General features: G+C 42.4%; 2 protein-coding genes across 3 annotated transcripts in view; one reads left to right on the top strand and one right to left on the bottom strand.

Moving 5' to 3' along the window:
* Positions 1–9,921: 9,921 nt before the first annotated feature.
* Positions 9,922–19,378, bottom strand: ARPC5 (actin related protein 2/3 complex subunit 5). The gene is made up of 4 exons (XM_006048643.3): positions 19,031–19,378; positions 16,711–16,783; positions 14,301–14,477; positions 9,922–11,309 (listed from the first exon to the last, which is right to left on the bottom strand). The coding sequence occupies exons 1-4, from the start codon at positions 19,171–19,173 to the stop codon at positions 11,247–11,249; spliced, it is 456 nt and encodes a 151-aa protein (XP_006048705.1). The 5' UTR covers positions 19,174–19,378; the 3' UTR covers positions 9,922–11,246.
* A 223-nt stretch (positions 19,379–19,601) lies between these two features.
* Positions 19,602–21,284, top strand: part of RGL1 (ral guanine nucleotide dissociation stimulator like 1) — a 280,330-nt gene continuing 278,647 nt past the window's right edge. The window contains exon 1 of one of the 2 annotated variants that reach the window (XM_044942738.2): positions 19,602–20,033. The gene's annotated coding sequence lies outside the window, so the exon portion shown is untranslated. The remainder of the gene's footprint in view (positions 20,034–21,284) is intronic. The other variant, XM_044942739.2, reaches the window with a different exon arrangement.

The following is a 21,284-nucleotide window of genomic DNA, read 5'->3' as shown; positions in this document are numbered from 1 at the left end:
TGGAAATGGCAACCCACTCCAGTGTTCTTGCCTGGAGAATCCCAGGGACGGGGGAGTCTGGTGGGCTGCCGTCTATGGGGTTGCACAGAGTCGGACACGACTGAAGCGACTTAGCAGCAGCAGCAGCAGTTGATTGTTAAAAGGGGAACTAGCGTGCGAATGGAAAATAACCATAGTACCTCTTTTTTTTTGTCTTTTGGATATCGAATCATACAAACACACTACTTATTTGAAAATAAATAAGTAAAAAATTAAAATAAAAAAATGACAAAATACACTGACTTTTAACTCAGCCACCAAATAGAAGAAAATCTTATTTATAGGTACTTCTGGAGTCTTGATTCAATTTTTGGATAAACCAAAGAAGGCATGGTGTTATTCAGCAGCATTGTACATTTACAGCATGACCCCTAAGAGCTAACATGACTAGATAATCCTAGGTATAGAATGGAGAAAGTAGCATGGAAATATATACACTACCATATGTAAAATAGATAGCCTGTGGGAATTTGCTATATGATTCAGGGAATTCAAATGGGTTCTGTGACAACCTAGAGGGCATGGGATAAGGTGGGAGGTGGGAGGGAGGTTCAGGAGGGAGGAGACATATGTATATCTATGGCTAATTCATGTTGATATATGGCAGAAACCAAAAAAATATTATAAAGCAATTATCCTTCAATTAAAAATAAATATATTTTAAAAGACAGCAGAAAGAAAAAAATCCTAGATATAAACAGAGTCAGGAAAGGTGATATAAGTTCATGCATACGGTTTCATCCTATCTTAGACAGTGATGCCAGAATAAGGGAGCTGTTCCATGAGAATTCCCTCGATGCCACTGACATGTGAGCTGGAATTCTGTCTTGATTGGATTTAAGCTATCTGAACCTAGGAGGAATTCATTCTTTGCATAGCTCTCAAATTTTTTCTTCTAATATGTTCTCCTGTTCAGGCATCCTAGGACCCATCCACAGAACTCGGGGATATCTTAGTCGAATGATTTGGCTCAATCAGCATTATACAACTGATAGACACCTGCTGAGTATCAAATATGTCAAGGGATCATAGAGGATGAGGGAGACGTGACTACTATGACTCTAACAAGGCCATAGAGTCTAGTAGGAAGGTCAAGAAGGTGTCCTGGAGAACATTAGCCAAACGCTGGGCTAGGAGGTATGCAAGTCTTAGAATGCTGGCCTGTGAAATTCAGGTGAGTCATATACCATTCAATTTGTATTTCATGTATCCAGCCTTTAGGCTACTGTCTCGTAGCAAAAGAGATGCAAGCATAGATAATTGATGTTTATTGTCTTTAAACGTCCAAGTAATGTAAGTGATGAAGGAAGATGGAAATAGGTGCGAACTGTGTATCATGCGGGGCTCGCGGTTCATCAGTGTAGGGATGTAGCGCCACCTTGAGGCAGATGTTATGCTGCAGTTCTGGGCGTCCCAGGTTTCTGTAGCTTGACTGGCTGGTATAAGAGGCACCTGCATTTTAGCTCACAGAACATTTTAACACAGCAGTTTTCATGTATTCTGTCAAGGATGTTGGGCTAGGTAGACAAGGGGTAGGGCAAAGATCCACGGCAGGAATATGAATGAAAGAAGCCTTGTTTAGAGCACGCTGTTACTAAAATGTTCTGAGCCCATTCAGTTTGCTTTATAATTGGCCTTACCTTCCCATTCCCAATCACTTTGGTGTGCTTTTGTACTTTCTTTTGTCTGTAAGTCGAAGTTATTCATAAATCTAAAGAGAAAATAATGTAATTAAAACTTGGTCTTAGATTTTGGGTTATTTGCTCAGTTGCTGGCCAAAGCAATCTATAGAAATAAAAATCAGCATTTATGCAGTTTAGAAAGAAGCATTTCAAGTATTCAGAGCCATTTGGGGAATTGTGGGAAGGCATTACTTAATGTGCCTGAGAATCGCATATTTAATTTTTAGAAATGATTCTGAGAGTATGAGCATCAGATAAACTAAGGAGAGAGAGAGGAGAAAATGGAGGAAGGCGGTAGATGCAGGGACTGAAGAAAGAGAAGAAGAAAATAGAGAAGTAAAGAATTAGGGACAGGAAAGGATACAATGCAAAGGCAAACAAGAAGTGGGAAGAGTGGAGGCAAGTCACAGCAGGTCAGAACTTACCCAAACCCATCCAAACCCAGCTGGCGTGAGACGGTGCTGTGTGACGCTGGCAGACATGTGATGGCACCAGGGACGAGGGGCCCAGTCAAACGTTTGTTATCGGCTGAGTGCCTGGTGAATGGTGGCTGGGTTCCTTATCCATGCCATCTGTGATTATGATCCCAACTTTCTCAAGCCCAGAGTTATCTCAGGAATTTCCCATTCCCCAGGATTCCCATATAAAAACTCTAATCTTCAATCTTAAAACTGGAATGGGAGGGACTCCAGAAGTGTGGACAGAAATAAGCTTGCAATTCAGGGTACTTCCAAAATGGAACACCAGATGATTCTATTGCAGGTGGACAACATGGATCAATTAGCAAATAATTTTTAGTTTATGGCCACTAATCTGTTTAACTTGACTAATGAAATGAGAATTGCCGCTCTGGTTCTTGCTAAATGGAATTATGATGAAACTAATGAAAATAGAAGTTCATTAGTTCAAAGACATCATCTAGGGATGTCCCTGGTGGTCCAGTGGCTATGATTCTGTGTTTCCAACTCAGGGGACCTAGGTTCAATCCCTGGTCGGGAAACTAAGATCCCACATCACCACAGCTAAGACCCAACATAGCCAAATTTTTAAAAAAGACATCATCTGTGCAAATGTGGAAAACAGGAATCGAGTGGGAAGCTGCTGTGTAGTATAGGGAGCTCAGCTTGATCTCTGAGATGACCCAGAGGAGTAGGGTGGTGGGGGTTTGGGGGAGGTTCAAGAAGGAGGAGATATATGTATTCATATAGCTGATTCAATTCCTTTTTACAGCACAAACTATCATAATATTGTAAAGCAACTAGCAGTTCAGTTCAGTTCGGTTACTCAGCCATGTCTGACTCTTTGCAACCCCATGGACTGCAGCACGCCAGGCCTCCCTGTCCATCACCAGCTCCTGGAGTTTGCTCAAACTCATGTCCATTGAGTCAGTGATGCCATCCAACCATCTCATCCTCTGTCATCCCCTTCTCCTCCTGTCCTCAATCTTTTCTAGCATCAGGGTCTTCTCCAATGAATCCATTTTTCACATCAGGTGGCCAAAGTATTGGAGTTTCAGCTTCAGCATCAGTCCTTCCAATAAATATTTAGGACTGATTTCCTTTAGGATTGATTGGTTTGATCACCTTGCAGTCCAAGGGACTCTCAGGAGTCTTCTCCAACACCACAGTTCAAAAGCATCAATTCTTTGGCACTCAGCTTTCTTTATAGTCCAACTCTCAACTATACTCCAACTAAAAAAATACTGGGTGAAGAGCAAGACATAAGAGAAACTACACACTTTCAGGAGCCCAACTCTTAGTCACTTTGTTCTAGAGGAGTTACATATGTTATGGGAATTGGCCTCTGCCTCATACTTTAGAAATCATCAAAAGGCAAGTAAAACTCACAATGAAAAAATAGCAATGCCATGCTTTGTGTGCTGCTGAGTATGCCTCTAGCATTGCAGCACTTCTCCAAATCTCTCTTCTGATTTCTAAGCTCGTTAACTTCTGCATCTTTGAAGGGCTCCTGAGGAGGTTTTGTCTCTCAACAGTAACCCTCAAGTATTAAGATTTGAGATGTCTAGAGAAAGCTTCTCTGTCCTGGAAACATCTGCATTCCCCAAGCACCGGAGTTGTGTAAGAAGTGGGGTAAGACTTGGGAGCCAGGCAGATCTGAGTAGGAATCCGGTTCCTACAAACCGTGTGTCTTTTATCTATTCTCTAAGCTTCAGTTCTGAAAATAACATTTGATGGTACTGACACATACTAAGTACTCAATAAAGGGTGGCTTTTGTGTTTTAGTCTAACTACTGTCATGGGCTTCCTAGGTGGCTCAGTGGAAAATAATCCACCTGCCAATGCAGAAGACGCAGGTTCGATCCCTAGGTCAGGAAGATCCCCTGGAGAAGGAAATGGCAACCCACTTCAGTATTCTTGCCTGGAAACTTCCATGGACAAAGGAGCCTGGATGGCTACAGATCATGGGGATGCAAAGAGTTGGACATGACTGAGCGACTGAGCGCAGCACTGCCGCACCAACTACCCTCACTGAGAATCTTCCTTTGGAAATTAAAAGCCATATTACTACCACACACTGGGAGTACTGGGTCTTTGGTTTCCTGCTATTTGTGTGATATCTGTATTATATTTCATACATTTCATAAACTTGGGTAACTCTGGGCCTCAAGGACCTTTTTGTAGGACTTTTTGTAGGACTTTTTGAAGTTGTTTCAATGTTTCAGACTACTTTGAATTTCATACATTTCATAAACTTGGGTAACTCTGGGCCTCAAGGACCTTTTTGTCGGACCTTTTGTAGGACTTTTTGAAGTTGTTTCAATGTTTCAGACTACTTTGAAATGAACTTAACATTTTAAGAAATGACGAAAAATATTTAAAGGATAAAATTATTCATTTCCATTTGTATAAGTGAAACTCTCTACTGTTAACTTAAGATGCTGTCTTTCTTATAAAATTTCCCATTATTTTACTACCATAAAAGGGGTGAGGGACTTCCCTGGTGGTCCAATGGTTAAGAATCTTCCTTCCTGCCATTGAGGCAGGGTTCGATCCCTGCCAGGGACACGGGTTCGATCCCTGCTCCTGGAGGTTTTCACACGCCATGGGGCATCTAAGACCTCACGCCAACACTACTGAGCCCACACTCTAGAGCAAGCGCTCTGCAACAAGAGAAGCCACCACAGTGAGAAGCCCAACCACCACACCTGGAGAGTGGCCCCAGCTTGCTGCAACTAGAGAAAGCCTGCACACAGCAATCAAGACCCAGCGCAGCCAAAATGAATAAATAAATAATTTAAATAAAGGGGGGAGGGTAAGACTAAGTGACCATCAATGTCTATTTCCGCTAAAATTTTTTTTTGAAAAGCTCGTGACTTTTTTTTAATGCCTCATGAAGATACTTTACCAAAACTTAATCCTCTTAATAAATAAATTTCACTGTCTATAACATTATGTTAAAACATTAAATCCATAAAACAGCAACAATGAAACCTACTTCAACTTTCTCATCTTTCTACTCCTTCCAGTTCAGTTGGACCTGCTCCTGCTGCCCGTGCAAGGTCAAGTTCAGACTTCTCTGTCTCCCTTTACTCCAGTCCACCCTGATCTTGCTAATCCCTCAACATGGATTCAGTGCATCTACAAATACAGTAATAGGACACTGGAAATAAGAGAAATTGGAGAAGACAAAAGATGTTCAAATTCCCAAGTGTCACAGCCAGAGGTGAATTGATCACGTAGTGAAGGGTAAGCCTCAGGGTCCCCGACAGCATGTGCCCCTGCCCAGACCCTATTTCAATTTTAGGATTGTAATTCACATATTCTTTTCCTTAAGGGGAGCTCTTCCTTAGAAACCTGGATCAGCCACCTCTGGCCATAGTAATGTAAAAAAAAAACCCACCACTTTTACTACGCCTAATAATGTTCTTGCCTTTTCTCTGCGAGGATTAGGTTAATAAACAAAAATACATGCGGTCATTCTACTCATGGAAAGGAAAAAAAAAAAAAAGAGAGGAAATCCAGCACATTCACGAAGGCAGGCCTTCTCAAAATGGGAAAAGTGGTATTAGAGTGAAGAAAACCATCACCTAACCAAGTAACTCCGTCCTTCTCGGTGGGTCCTCCAGCACTGTCTGTGGGCAGCTCTCCAAGGCGCACTCAATGGGGAAAGAATGCTAGCTCACCCCTAGGGCGAAGGGGCAATTCAAGTCAAGAGAATTCACATGCGCTTTTCAACTATTTTAAGAAAGGTCAGAGAAACAATGTCACCCCAAGGAGGGGCCGAGGCACTGGGGCTGGAAAGGAGGCCAGTCTACAGCGAGCCACGGGGACACAGCACACAGGGCTGACGGGCACTGGGCAAGAGAGCAGGCAGGGTGAGGAGGGTTAGGAGCCTGCTCCAGAGCCGGGAAGACCCCAGCCCCTTTACCTATCACCTAGGATGGTTTTGAGGACAAACGGATAATGCCCGGACAGACTGGGGAGCAGTCGCCAAGGGCACAGGTCCTGGAGCCAGTCCAGGTTAGAATTTCTGATAGCTGATTGACCATGGGCAGGTTTCTTAACGTCTCTGTACCTCAGTTTCCTCATCTGCAACATGGGGGAAAATCATACCACCTATGTCATAGGGCTCTTACAAGGACTAAAGGAGATAATACACACAAAGCACTTTGAGCCATACTTGGCATATGCCTGCTGGCTAATAAAATTCTCACCATCAGCCCCTAGTGAGCAAGCAAGGTATATGGGTACTCACTTGGATCAAGACACTGGTTCAGAACTGTCTGCTCTCCAGTCTGCCAAGGTGTGAAAGGTCTTCCCAGTGTCATGTTCTATCGGGAGAAATCAAAAGTCCAGCTCGCTTGTCAGATTTTCTAACTGACCCCAAACTAAGATCAGCATCCTGATGTGAGGATGAAAACACAGGGCAGGTGAATTAAATGAGGCAGACTGGGAAAGGTCTAGGGTAGGATCTGTCAAATTTGAAAAATGCTTTCCCCTTTAAAGAGAAAAAGGCTCACTCACAGAACCTCTCCTATCCGCACTGTCAACTAACTAATCCTTATTATAATAATTATACTGCTACTCACATATACGCAGATAGAAAACTAGGATGAAGCTCCTTTAAAGCCCGTGTCATAGATTTAAAAGCAGAACAAAAATTACCAAATAATACATTCAAATTAAATAAGGGAAAAAAAAGTAACACTTATTGAACACTTGGTATAGGCTTGAAAATTATGAAATTGCCACTATTCCATCATCTTGTCCTACAAAGATAGCAGTTTCATATGGTCCAACCAAACATGTGAGAGGCACTAAATGCTTTCCATAAGTCCTACAACACTATTATTACTGCCCCATTTTCTAAAAGGTGAGAAAACTGGAGCACCAAGAAAAGAAACGAGGACACATTTTTAATTTTAATTAAAGTTTTTAATTTAAAAAAATTGTCTTCAAATTAAAAAAAAAATTTATTTGGCTGTGCCATGTCTTAAATCGTCATTGCAGCATACAGGATCTTGTAGGTGCTGCATGTGGGGTCTTTGTAGTTGGGGGAAGCAAACTCAGTCATGTCATGTGGGATATAGCTTCCTGATCAGGGATCGAACCAGCCCCCCCCGCATTGGCAGCATGCTGTCCTAGCCACTGGACAACTGGAAGTCCCTGGGGACACATGTTAAACTCTTCTTCAGAACTGGCAGGTGCCTGAGAACTCATTTGCAGAGCCCCTAGGGATGAACAGACACCTCTTTGGGAAGCCTTGGCCTAGGAGGCATGCAGTACACTTCCTACTTCTTCTAGAGGAAGAAGCAGGCCCAAAAGAGTTTGTTCAGGCAGTGAGTAATAGGAGGATGACAAGTCAGGGACAGCATCTCCTGTTGGAGGGAGTGAAGTGAAAGTCGCTCAGTCATGTCTGACTCTTTGCGACCCCATGGACTATACAGTCCATAGAATTCTCCAGTCCAGAATACTACAGTGGGGAGCCTTTCCCTTCTCCAGGGGATCTTCCCAATCCAGGGATCAAACCCAGGTCTCCTGCATTGAAGGCTGATTCTTTACTAGCTGACCACAAGGGAAGCCCAAGAATACTGGAGTGGGTAGCCTATCCCTTCTCCAGGGAATCTTCCCAACCCAGGAGTTGCAACCGGGGTCTCCTGCATTGTAGGCGGTTTCTTTACCAACTGAGCTATCAGGGAAATCCCCTGGAGCTGAAGGGAAGGGGCCCCAAAGACCATTCTGCTTTTGTGTCTTCTTGTCTTTGTTTGGGGGTGGGACAGCCAGTTTTCCCGGCTGGTTCTCCCAGGAAGACAGGTGCTTGCCCTTCTCGGGATCAACAGTTAAGGGGCATAATACTACATTATATGACATTAACTTTAGAATGCTTAAATCTTACTTCCCAATGAGGCTGAAAGCAACTTGTGAGCAAGATCCAGACGTTACTCTTCCACTGTGTCCTTTGTGATCCAGGGGAACACGTACATGCTTTAAAAAGACTCAGTTAATCTGTCCCATCTCCAGATGGATTTCACCTGTGTGTTGATGGATTTCTCTAACACATCATCATACTTACGATCAAGTGACTGTTACCTAAACAGGGCTGTTACTGAACGACTAACAAAGGGTTGTTGTTGTTTAGTCACTAAGTTGTGTCTGACATTCTTGTGACCCCATGGACTGAAGCCCATCAGGCTCCTCTGTCCGTGGAATTTTCCAGGCAAGAATATGGGAGTAGGTTGCCATTTCCTTCTTCAGGGCGTCTTGCTGACCCACGGATTGAACCTGTGTCTCCTGCACTGGCAGGCCGCTTCTCTATCACTGAGCCAGCAGGGAAGCCCCAACAAAGGGTCCGTATGCCATTTCCCCCCCCTTAAAAGTGGCAAAGACAAAACACACACAAATAGTTAAAAACAAACAATAAAACCACCGGGATTGAAGAAGGGCATAGGTGCTCAGAGTGCCCCTTAGCATTTATCCTTTTCCCACAATTCATGCTTCCTCTCACTCTTTTGATGATGGTGCTTTGTCAGGGTCAGCATCACTTGGGCTGATATTTAGCTGAGACGCATCAGTCGAGCCACTTGTTTTCAGCTGGCATGCATTCTGACTCCATACCTATGCTGTTCTATTTGTTACATAGTTTATCTCTCCTGAGAAAAGCTGTTGGCAAATTTTGAGTACAATCATTCTTATGACTATAAAATATAGAACTCTGGAATTTCCTTCAACATCATGAAAGAGATGTTAAGAAGGATTCTATGAAAAAGTATTGCCATTTGTGCTTCCCTTGTAGCTCAGTCGGTTAAGAATCTGCCTGCAAGGCAGAAGAACTAGGTTTGATTCCTAGATTGGGAAGATCCCCCGGAGAAGGAAATGGCACCCCACTCCAGGATTCTTGCCTGGAGAATCCCATGGACAGAGGAGCCTGGCAGGTTCCAAGTCCATGGGGTCACGAGAGTCGGACATGACTTAGTAACTCAGCCACCTCTGTTGCAGTATCACTTGCTTTCATTTAAAGTTTGTATGTGGTTTTTCCTGTATTATCTGTAGTTTAGTGTCTCTTACTCATAGCCCTCTGAACTGCTTGTAAATTTCTAAAGCTTTGACATAGGAATCTAGTCAGGTGTAGTGGTAAAAGAGAGAATGCCTTGAGTAGATAAGGATAGTAGATGAGAGGTGTAAGAAAGAGCTTGGGAGCTGGAAGTGGTGTTCATCAGGCTTCTAGACAGCCATGGAATCACTCCAGAGTGAGTGATTATAATCACTTCATTATTAACATTTATTAATTACTCTCTCCTCTTCTCTACTATCGGAGAAAGCAATGGCACCCCACTCCAGTACTCTTGCCTGGAAAATCCCATGGACAGAGGAGCCTGGTAGGCTGCAGGTCATGGGATTGCACCGAGTCGGATATGACTGAGTGACTTCACTTTCACTTTTCACTTTCATGCATTGCAGAAGGAAATGGCAACCCACTCCAGTGTTCTTGCCTGGAGAATCCCAGGGACGGGGGAGCCTGGTGGGCTGCCGTCCATTGGGTCGCACAGAGTCGGACACGACTGCAGCGACTTAGCAGCAGCAGCAGCAGCAGCAGCAGCTTCTCTACTATATTTGAATAAAGTAGTCATATAAACCTTCTATGAAAAATTAGTTCTTGTCAAAGAGTGTAATAACCTGGTAGTAAAGAAGGAAATCTTTCCTCTTCATTAACTATGCCTTCATAAGTATTAAGACAAAAATAAATTATTCAACACTGACAATTTATTTTCTCAAGATTATCATTTTTACAAAACAGAACAAAAAGCAGGTATCAAAAACAGCAAAGAGTTTACAGAATTTCTGCACCAGTTTTCACACAAGTCAGTGATTACAAAACTGGTGTCGGATGTAAATACTAGATACGTTGATTTCCCGCTTGGTCATAAGCATTCAGGTGGTTTGTTTTAGAGCTACTGAATAATAATAATTTTTCATAAGCACCGGTCATTTTTTGAGAACACATTTGGTTTGTCCAACAAAGTAAACACTTTTTGATGTGTGGTATTTTCTTTTTTTAAAAAAACACTGACCTAAAATACAGAATGTGTATGTATTTGGATCCGAACCAAATCCTTTGAGGTCCCAATTACCCTGAAGAACACTGAAGAAGACATTTATAGGACATATTAAATACTAGTTATATACCTCATGATGTCAAAGGCAGCTACTATCAGTCTAAAGAAAATATCTCTTCATTCAGAGGCTGCCCAGAGTTTGAAATACATCATAGTTGCCACATCTTTTCTGATTTGGAGTAGTTTCCCCAAATAGGGTCATATTATTGGAAAACAAAGTTTATGCTCATGCCAAACAGGCTCTGGCCTTTTATAGATACGTTTGTGTAGAGCAAGATTCGTTGCTCTGTACCCTGGGTGACCACACAGAAATTAAGGGCCACGATTACTGGATGCGGAGAGGAGGAAGCAGACTTAAACTCACATCATCTGGAGGGAAGTAGAAACAGAGCTGGACTTGGTCATGGTGTTCAGCCACCACTTGTTCCAGAAATGCACTTCATTTAAATAAGGGAAGTTTGGTCCAGTTTTGCAATGTTAACAGCTGACAGTCTCTCAAACATTTTTTTTTTTAATATATATAGATCATTTCCTGGCTAGCAATGAGTTAAGAAACTGGCCTCCAATTCTGATCAAATTTCTCACTATTAGTGAAAGCCAAAAAACCCCTCCCAAAAAACAAACAACAAACAAAGGAAAACCCAGCCAAGAGGGGAACAATTGCACAATTGAAGCTGAGTGTAAATTATGCTATGTACAGACTGGTATCCACGTCACTGAAATCATTCTGAGATCATGACACACTCTCGTTGAAATATTTATCTTATCCCAATTTTCATTTAGGGAAAACTGATATGTATGTAATTTTCTTCTGTACAGATATGAAAAGGAAGCAAGAAGGCAAAGCTGAGAGGAAGAGATGCTACCCGTGGGGCAGCGGTGGCATTTGGTTGTTTTGGTCTTGGTACCAGCAACTCCCACCCCATGGGAGAAATCCAGTTCCCACCGGACTACACGGTTTTCCTTGCAGTCAAGACTCGAACGATGGACCCCACTCCTCCAGCAGCAAGCGCCTAAACACAAACCAAAATGTCAGTATTGACAGAATCGTAAGGCTCAGTTCTCACACCAAGTAAAACATTTTTCTTCAAGGAAGAGTGTGTGCAGCAACTGATTTTGGATTTGCTAATTTTTTTAACAAGTATTTCTCAAGCACCTATTATGGGCCAGGCACTGGGGAAACAGTAACAGCAACAACCAAAAATCCTTCCAAGTGCCTGCTCTCAGGCACTCACATTCTACTGAGATGCTAGCTGATATTCTAGTGTGTTGTTCTCAAATAACAGTATGTTCTTAGAGATCTGCAGCATGATGTTCTTGCCGAAAACAGGTTAGGGCTGGGGTTAGGGTATAAATTTAAATATAACCATGAATTTAAATTTAGGACATTTCATGCTGCTCTTATTCTCAGCAGTGCCAGGAAGAAATTCAAACTGGGTTCGACCATACTAAGCTCCAGTTTAAAGCACTCAGAGTTTGTCAGATTTTTCTTTTCTCAAGCTAAGAAAATACTACTTAATAGCTAAGAACTTAGGAACTTTGACATTACCTGGAAAAATTGGAAGTTGTGATTAAGTATTAGGAATCTGAAGCTCTGGTTTACTTGCGCTCAAAAACACTTACTGAAACACCTGTGTGTACTGGGTACTGCGCTAGAGGTGGGGGTACCAACGTGAACAAATACATCTAGACAGGGAAGAGACAGACATATCCACAGGCTGTTTAGAGCTATGCTCTGGGTGCTAGAAAAGCACAGAGGAGGGGCGTATACACACCCTGAGGGCGCAGAGGAAAGTGGAACGGTGAGCTTACGGCTTCCTTGAGAAAATGACACATTAGATGGATGAGGAGGAGACAGACTGACTCAAAGGTGAGCAGGCTTGGGGGCAGAGGGAAAAGCACAAGCAAAGTTACGGAGTGCGGAATAGTATGCTATGTCCAGCTACCGTTAACACATTTCTATGCTTACTGCTGCAGTATATGGGGAAAAACAACATGGAAGATGAGGCTGGACCTGGGAATTTGGACTCAGTTCTGCAGGGGACTTACAAGGGTAGATTTGGACACTAGAGAGATCATTCTGGCAACTGGGTGAAGAACAGATTTGAGGGAGGAAAAACTGATAGCCAACAGACCATTTTAGGAAAGCCTGGCGACAAACTGAGAGAGAGGCTGAGAACAGCCGCATCAGAGATGGCTGAGTGGGTGATCTAAGAGGTATTTAGGAGATAAGGCTGGCAAAAACTGGTGACTATTAGGAAGAAGACTTAACACATGCCTCAGTTCCCCATGTAAAAAAGGGAAGTAATTAGCATTCCTCCCTAGTATTTTCATGAGGATTAATTAATTGAGTTAACATTCATAAAGTGCTTGGAATACAAGAAGTACTCAGTCAATGTTTGGTATGATCCCGAAACTATACTGAAACTAGGCTGATAGGTTTCAAAGCTGGCTCTTTCATCTGTAAACTGAGGACAATAAAGATATTTATATATCTCATAGGGTTGCTGTAAGGATCACATGAAACAGAAACCAAAAGTGTAGTGGCTGTACAAAGCAATTATACCTCAATTAAAAAAAGAATACAGTGGCTGATGAATAGGAAGTATTCCATGAACAGGATGACTGTATGAATTATTCTCCAAATTGATACACCATAGAGTGAAAGGGAACTATTCATAATTATGTTGGAAACAGGCATAAACTGGGGCTGTCTTGGGAAAAGTGAGTTATAATAATCCTATCCACAAAGGTTAGCTCTTTTTATTTGACAGTGTATGAAGAATGAAGTGACTTGATTCAGGTTAAACAGCAAGTTTTGTTACCTGTTCATACATTATAAGTGTGTTTTCACTCAAATATCCAGACAATAGATTCTAAAAAACGGAGTTTTTGGTAACTGTAAGATCTTAAGAGAATATACACCTTATCTGTGGTTGGTTTTATTCAAATATTATCAATATAATGTAAGAGCTGGGTATTAAAAATTACCTTACCAATTTTTCATCTAAAGCTAAAAATCCTCCATAGCCATTTTTTTGGGAGAGGAGGGGCTGGGGGGATGGATAGTATACCAGCATCTGCTTATACTGCAAAGCAAAATGCATGAAAACAGAAAAAAAAAATTAAGAATTCTTGATCCTACTCCTGATTTCATTTTTTAAAACTGTGATAAAATATGTAACATAAAATTTGCCACATTAGCCATCTTTAAATATAAAATTCAGTGGCATTAATTACATTGAAACACTGTATAGCCATCACCACTATTTACAATACTTTCCCATCTCTCCAAACAGAAACTCTGTACCCATTAAGCAATAACTCTCCAGTCTCCCTTCTCCCCAGGCACTGGTAATTTCTAATCCATTTTCTGTCTCTATGAATCTGCCTATTCTAGATATTTCATATAAGTGGAATCACAGTATTTTGTGTCTTTCTGTATCTGGTTTATTTCACTTTGCATAATGTTTTCAAGGTTCATTCATGCTGTACCATGTATATAAACATTTTCTGGTCAAGTAATATTCCCTGTATGTCTGTGTCAGATTCTGTTCATCTGTTTGGGCATCCCTGATGGCTCAGTGGTAAAGAATCCACTTGCAATGCAGGAGATGTGGGCTAATACCTTGGAGGAGAAAATGGCAACGCACTCCAGTATTCTTGCCTGAAAAGTTTGATGGAGAGGAGCCTGGCGGGCTACAGTCCATGGGGTTGCAAAGTCGGACATGAATGAGCAGAGCGACTGAGCATGCATGCATGCACGTTCGTCTGTTCATGGGTGCTTGGGTTTTCCCCCTTTTGGCAATTGTTAAAGAATTCAAATCAGGATCTCAAGACCAAGGCTAGTAAGCATAAATCTAAACTTTCATTTTCATGCATTTATTTGTAGTAACAACCAATGTATACCCAAAGAGTCAAAACAGGTATTTAGGCTAGAGGTTGTCAATGTTTTTTCCATTACAAAGGAACCAGTCATACAGCTTGCACAATTCATGACTTACCTTTTCATGCCACTGCAGTAACACAGCACTGCTATTGTCAGAGGGGCTCTCAAAGCCTTTATAAATATACTTCATTAGGAGATCCACACCATTCTTGTCCAAGGATTGAACTGCCTTTTCAATATCGTTAGCTTTAAAAGAGATGAGCACCTTCAAGACAATGCTGCCTGCGCGATCCTGAGGGTAAATAAATAAGATCGTTCAGACTCATTTTTGTGTTGGGGAGTTTCAGTTTTTAGAAAGGCTGCACTGCGAATGTGACATTTGGGTAGAGATCTGAAGAAAGGAAGAGGAAACCTTCGGTGTATCTGAGGCAAATATTTCAGAAGAGAAAAGAGTAACTGCTGTTAGTGTGTGTTCAGTGTGCTCAAGAACAGCAAGAAGATGAAGGGGGCTGGAGCGGAGTGCAGGGCAGGAAGTCAGAGAGGCAGTCGGAAGACACAATACGTAAACCCTGCAGGCCCTTATGAGAACTCTGGCCTCCAGTCACAGAAATGAGATGTTGGAAGGTTCTAAGAAGAGTGATGCAATCGGACTTACATTTTAACAGGACCAGTTGGCTGTCATATTGAAAATAAGCCCCGGGGAAGCAGAAGTGGGGAGGGTGGGGAGAGCAGGAGACAGAAGCCTGGAGACCAGTTTGGAAGTTACTGCACCAAGACAGGCTGGTTTTGGCTAGCATGGTAGCAGCGGAGGTGGTCAGAAGTAGACAGATTCTTGATGTATTTGAAGGTACAGCTGAAAGGGTTTGCTTACAGACAGATGTAACAAATTACCAACTTATTAAATCAATACATTTCACTTAATTAAAAAAAAAAGACCCCAAAAAAGGAAACTGAATTATAGTTCTACCCTGAAGCATCCTTCAGAAATGTTATTAATAAAAAAAAATTTAAGTTTCTAAAACTTATTTTCATTTCATATCTATAGTCAAGTGACTATAAACATTCGAGTGGTCTTCATTTACAATGATCTTTTTCTTTGATGAAAGACTGCTCCAACAGCAGTTACTTTTCACCCAGCAAGCCAAGTACAGGGAACACTTAATTTCCCCTTTCAACAATGTTTCTCTTTCAACACAAGTGATACCTTCTGCATTCCTGTCCCGCCATGATCTTACAGTATGCTTCTACCACCTGCTGCTGTCTTCAATTTAAAGACTATGCAATTATCCTGTTTAGAAAAATATCCTTGTGTGGAGAGCTATAACCTCCCACCCACACGCTCTGATTAAAAAAAAAACACCCACAAAAAAGCAGAAGGTGGTAAAACTGAAATTTCAACGACGTTACTCACTTTTAAAAACCAAAGAAATATTTCCTCTTATAAAAGACAATGTTGCCTGGATAATAAGTATGCATTTACCTAAGTTATTATTTACTAGTATTTAACTAAGGTGATACTTGGGGCTCCTAGGATGCGTGAATGGGTCAATGCTCTGGGTGTGGAATTATGGACAATTACATTTTTACTCCCCCATATTTCTGACTTTTCTACAATAGTTAACAGAATTAAACATCAGAATTTAATCTGGGCTTTAAACAATTAAGTAAATAGGTTCTTAAGAATTACTGAAAGACGGTTAAGAGGCAATGTAATTTTACAACTTTTCTGAAGGGTAGTATGGCAATACCATATGTAGCCTTAAAAAACGTGCAATCTAAAATCTAGCCATTCACTTTCAGAAATTTATTCAAAGGAAACAATTCAGACTTTACCAAGAATTGTTCATTTCAGTACTATATATAACAGGAAAAAAAGTCAATAAATATATGATGAAAGGTTATATATAACTAAACTGCAGGATTATCAATATACAGATGTTAAAAATTATAAAAATAAACTTATTACCAAGTAAAGCTGTTCATGTATGCTGCTATACAGATGAAAAGCAGTTTATAAAATTCCATTTTAATTAAAAGAAAAACTCTATAAGCATATAGCAACAACAAAAAGTAATAATTATCTACGGGTGTGGGATTATAATTACTTTTTTATTCCCCCACATTTATGAGTTTTCAATAATATTTAACAGAATTAAATATTAGAATTTTATGAGAATGGTAGAATTTTAAAAAATCTTTCAAAAGCAAGTAGCATGTGTTTATTTTGTGAAAGTTTCACTTGTTCTTCAAGTCTTTGCTCAAATTCAACCTGAGTGGCCTTCTATGCAAAGACACAGATCTCTCGGTCATTAGAACTCAAGTCTACCTACCATGCAGTGTTATCACAACTCAATGTTGGAGCACTAATTTTTTATATAGGTTTTCCACTTATCAAACTACATTGTAAGCTCTTCTACGTCAAAGATGGCAAACAGTTAAGACATTTGCTGCTTGTGTGACACTTTGGAGGGTTCTGGTAAGAAGACTGAGATACCAGCAGAGATCGCATGTTGTCTGTGACTCACCTTCACTGCCTGGCTCTTGGTGTTGATGGGGGGGTTTTTCAGAGCTGCCTGGAGGGCAGCTGTCATGTTTCCTGTGATGGAAGTTAAGGGGATAGCAGCAAAGGGCAGCCCTCAGGAAAGCACCGTAACTCCCAGGAACCACTGGTTCTTAAGATTTGATGTTATGCATAGAAAGAAAAATTACTATGGTTGCTGCGTTCAATACTGGAAAATTCAACATGTTTGTTTCAAGGATGTCAATCAAAGATAAATACTGAAAACGAAAGAGAGCATTAAATTTTTAAAAAATAAGGCAAAAACTTTCACCCTTGGCTCTAATTATTAACTGAGCCCCTTAATAACCTTTCATTTTCCAGTAAAAGACATGTGCAAACATTATCCAGAGTGATATTTTTAAAAATTCTAAAATATATATCAGAATTATTTAGGCCCCCAAATGAAACAGCCTTGTCCGCCTATCCTTTGATTAGAATTATATTCTATATTAACTGAAATGCTGGTAGAAAAGTGCTGGCAGACTACTCTAGCAATCTGAATGATATACATTAGCAATCTCTCAATATTGATGATAAGAGGCATTACAGAAGATAAAATAATGACCTGTAGGTGGCAGCTTAATTTTTCTGTTTTTTAATATTTTTTCTCATATTTCATAAAGGTCATTCAAACTGCTTTAGGCCACATCTATTAAATTTAGTCTTGCTTTGAAAGCACCAGTGAGTTAGCAAGAATGAGGAACAGAAGGCCAATCACACTGTCAGAACGTACAGTCATTGCCCTAAAAGGAAAACCTCACAGAGTTCACTTGTTCCTCCATCTCTAGTGCCTGATCAGGGCTTGTCTCTTCTTGTTGAAACAAGAAGAGACAGCATCTTTATATTTCATGATGAATTGATTAAAGAGCAGATCCACTATACGGGTACAGCAGTACCATTGAGGAGTCATCACACGCCACCTAAAAAAAGTTAGTCTCACAAAACATTATTTATGCATCACGAAGAATGTTTTTACACAGAATAATCTTCACCACTTATGTTCTAAAGAAAAAGGTCTGACTAAAAAAACTATGGTTGGTGGCGGGCTGTTATTTTCAAGGCTTAATGGACTTCTAGAGGAGCATGCCGTTTGCAGATTGGCTCACTTATGAGACCGCTCCCCTCCACCCCAAACACTTAAGTATTTTAAATAATGCAAAACAGCAACAGCTGATTGTGAGAGTCAAGGAAATCAAAGAAACATCTGTATGTTGATAAATGTTTAATGCTGTATTTTAGGTGCCTGTAAGACCAGCTGTGGCTGCTACCAAATATTTTCACTCATGTATTTTCCCATTTAATTTAATAGGCCACTGATGAGGAAAGTCTAAAGAGCCTTCCTAATCTTATGAATACACCCAAGAAGAATTAGAAATGAGTGAATTCAGTAATTGAGAATCTCTAAAACGACAGTCTTGGTTATTGCAACATTTACATTTTTCCGAAAAAAGATCTGATGCAAATACTCCCTCAAAGTTATGAATATTCAAATATGCAAAACCCAAACCAGGAACTGACAGCCACATTTTAACTTAACGGAAACGATTCCAGCATTACAAAATGATTCGGTTTTGTACAAATGATTCACCTTTTCCTATGTTATTCTTTGGGGTTTATTTAAAATATTTCCAGGGATTCTCTACATGCATTTTCCGTCTAGCAGGTAAAACGCTTCCAGCTTCTTTCTGGGCAGTTTTGTACTCACTCCCTTTCCCCTGGTTAACCAACTCTGTGCAACCTGTATTTTGTCAAATCCCTTCCTCTTAAAAAAAAAAAAAAAAAAAAGGCGCCCACAGGCTTAAAAAGACAGAAGGGCCTCAATTCTGCAAGCCGCCCCATGTCTCCCGGCGTGAAATAACGCTGCCACAACAAAACCACCACCACAATAAAAACAAAATCACTGAATAAAACTGCCCGCTCCTCCCGATCGGGCGTGGGTGCTAATGAAAACCGGTAAATACGATCTGAGAGGACCACTTAAGCGCCCTGCAGCTCCCCGACTGATCGGCACCAGAGCTGCGAGGGCGCGGCTGTCCCCGCCGGTCCCCGGGAGGCGAGAACTCCCGGCGCAACCTGAGGAATCGGGGGCGTGGACGGCGCGCGGAAGGCAAGTTTCCGAGGGCGGGACCTGGGGGGTCTCGGGAGAAATGGAAGAGCCCTCCTGCCCACTCACGACAGGGAGCCCACGGATGCGGGGGTCCCCGCCCTCACGCCCTGCCCGCAGCGGGGTCCCGGAAGAGGGGCCGGGTCGGGTGGGGCTCGAAGGCCGGCGAACTGAAGGATATTGCCGCAGGCAGGAGTCCACCTCGCCCTCATCGGGCCCGGCCTGCCCGTCGCCCCCGTCTTCCTCGTCCACGAACTTGTTCTCGTCGTACTCATCCACGTCCACCTTCCGGAACCGGGCCGACGACACCGTGTTCTTCGACATCCCCGCTCCGGACCGGCGGCCGAGGCCTCCTCTAGACGCTGCCTCGACCTTAGCAAGCCCAGCCCCAGCTGGAAGCCGCAGACTGGCGCCTCCACTTCCCTCTTCCGCTCAGAGGCGTAGCCGGCAGCCGCGTCTCGGGTGGTTCTGGGCCTGCGCGCTGGCCGCGCTCCTTCCTCCTCAGGCTCGCGCCTTCCTCGACCCTCCTACGCCGCCCCCACGCGCCCCACAGCGGGGCGCGCCGGGGCGGTAGCGCGCTGGACGCAGCGCGCATGTGCGGACTCTCTGCGGGAAAGGGGCGGGGCGGGACGACAGAGGCGTGGGCGGGAGGGGGCGGGGCAGGAGGGAGGGCCGAAAGCAGTGCCGCCGGCAGAGGTAAGAGGCGATTGGTCCTCCTGGTGCGTCACGTGATCCCTAGGGGGTTTCCATAGAAACGCTTCTCTGCGGTCCAGTCTAGGGGGGGCTCTTAGGTTGGCGGCGATGGGCGCTGGGGGCAGGTGGCCTTGGCTTTGCTGCCGCCGCCGCCGTCAACAGCCAGTCATCGGGGTCCCGCTTAAGGTCCGGCTGGCACGGACTTACCCGTGAGCTGGGATGGATTGGTTGCCGGACCAAGTCTCCTGCAGTTGGCAGGAGTATGGGGCGGAGTGATGCACACCCAGTCGCTCAGCATCGTTCGAGTTGTCAGAGACCTCGCTTCGGACCGTGTACTCCCCGTGGCTTCGTTCCCGAGCCGGGAAGCCCCTTTCTCGGGTGTGGAACTACGCTGCGCGGCCAGCTTGAGGTCCCCAAGGACGGAGTCGAAAGGTCACATCTGTCAGTGCTGTGTAATGGCAAGAGACTGCACCTGCAGAACTCGAACCTAGGTATCATACATTGGGGAGAAGCGGGAGGTGTCTGGGCAGGGACTAGGGTCCGGTGGCAGGACTGGGATGAACCTGTGGAATTTGGGGTAGGGTCAGCCACTGACATCTTAAAATAAGTGGTTATTTGGAGTAAGAATGCTAGAAAAGGGTAGGGGCGAGTTACACTCTGGCTCTGAGGCGAAACAAAATGTGTAAGGATTAGTTGAAACCAGATCTTTAAGATTTATTTTTATGGCTTAACATTTATATGATCCTCCTAGGCCAGCTTTTTATTGTATTTGACACCCCCGTTTCTGCGAGCAAAGCTCTCACTGAGCAGGTAAGAGCACTGAAGCACTAAATTTGAGGAAATGGTACTTGGGTGGTGTGTCTAACACTGAAGTACAAATATTTACAGAATAAAATTAATTTGGATATTTATCAGGTTTAGTTTAATTCCACCTCTACCGGAAGGCTGGCTGCTGCCCTGTTAAATACCTCAATCCTTGGTTTCCTGTGCTGTAATTGAAAATAGCACTAGGCTTAGAATCAGAAAACCTTGGCTTGAGTCTTGATTCTTCCTTCCACTCATAACCTATTGATTGAGGCAGGCCACTTAAAATTCTGAATGTCAAGTTCCTCATTGCTAAAGTGGAGCTAATAATGTGTACTTAACAATATTGTTCTGAGGGTTAAACACAAGAAAGTGTTTGAAACTCTAAAATTCTGCATCAATGCAAATTGCATGTTATCTGTACCATTGATTTTGGCACTAGTCTTATAAATTGCTTAATGATATATTGTGTTATATCTTTCCCCTAGAAGAGATAGAAAAATTCCGGAGGGCAGAGACTGTCTTATTTCTTTTCTTTTTTTTTTTAATTGAAGTACAGTTGATTTACAGTGTTGTGTTAGTTTCTGGTGTAGCAAAGTGATTCAGTTATACATACATATTGTATCTTCCTTTACATCTGACATAAAACTAAGCATGCAGAAGGTACTCAATATATTCAGATACTCAATTATTCATTGCTGAATGAATAAACGTGAAAGGCAGTACAGTTTGAGGGTCACACAGAATAATGAATTATAAAGAAGAGGAAGAGAGATCTCAAAGTCAAACCTTTGTTGGACATATATACATATGTGTATATATAGCTGTATCTATATCAATTTGTGTCTATATAGATATGTATGCAGAGATAGATAGGTAGACAGTTAGATGGTAGGTAGATACCTCCAGAATGGAATGCATCCCTTTTTCTTGGGAGG

The sequence above is a fragment of the Bubalus bubalis genome, chromosome 5 (assembly GCF_019923935.1).
Source record: "Bubalus bubalis isolate 160015118507 breed Murrah chromosome 5, NDDB_SH_1, whole genome shotgun sequence".
Classification (NCBI taxonomy): Eukaryota; Metazoa; Chordata; class Mammalia; order Artiodactyla; family Bovidae; genus Bubalus; species Bubalus bubalis.
Note: the sequence above shows the minus strand (reverse complement) of the source record. Positions and strands in the feature narration are given on the sequence as shown.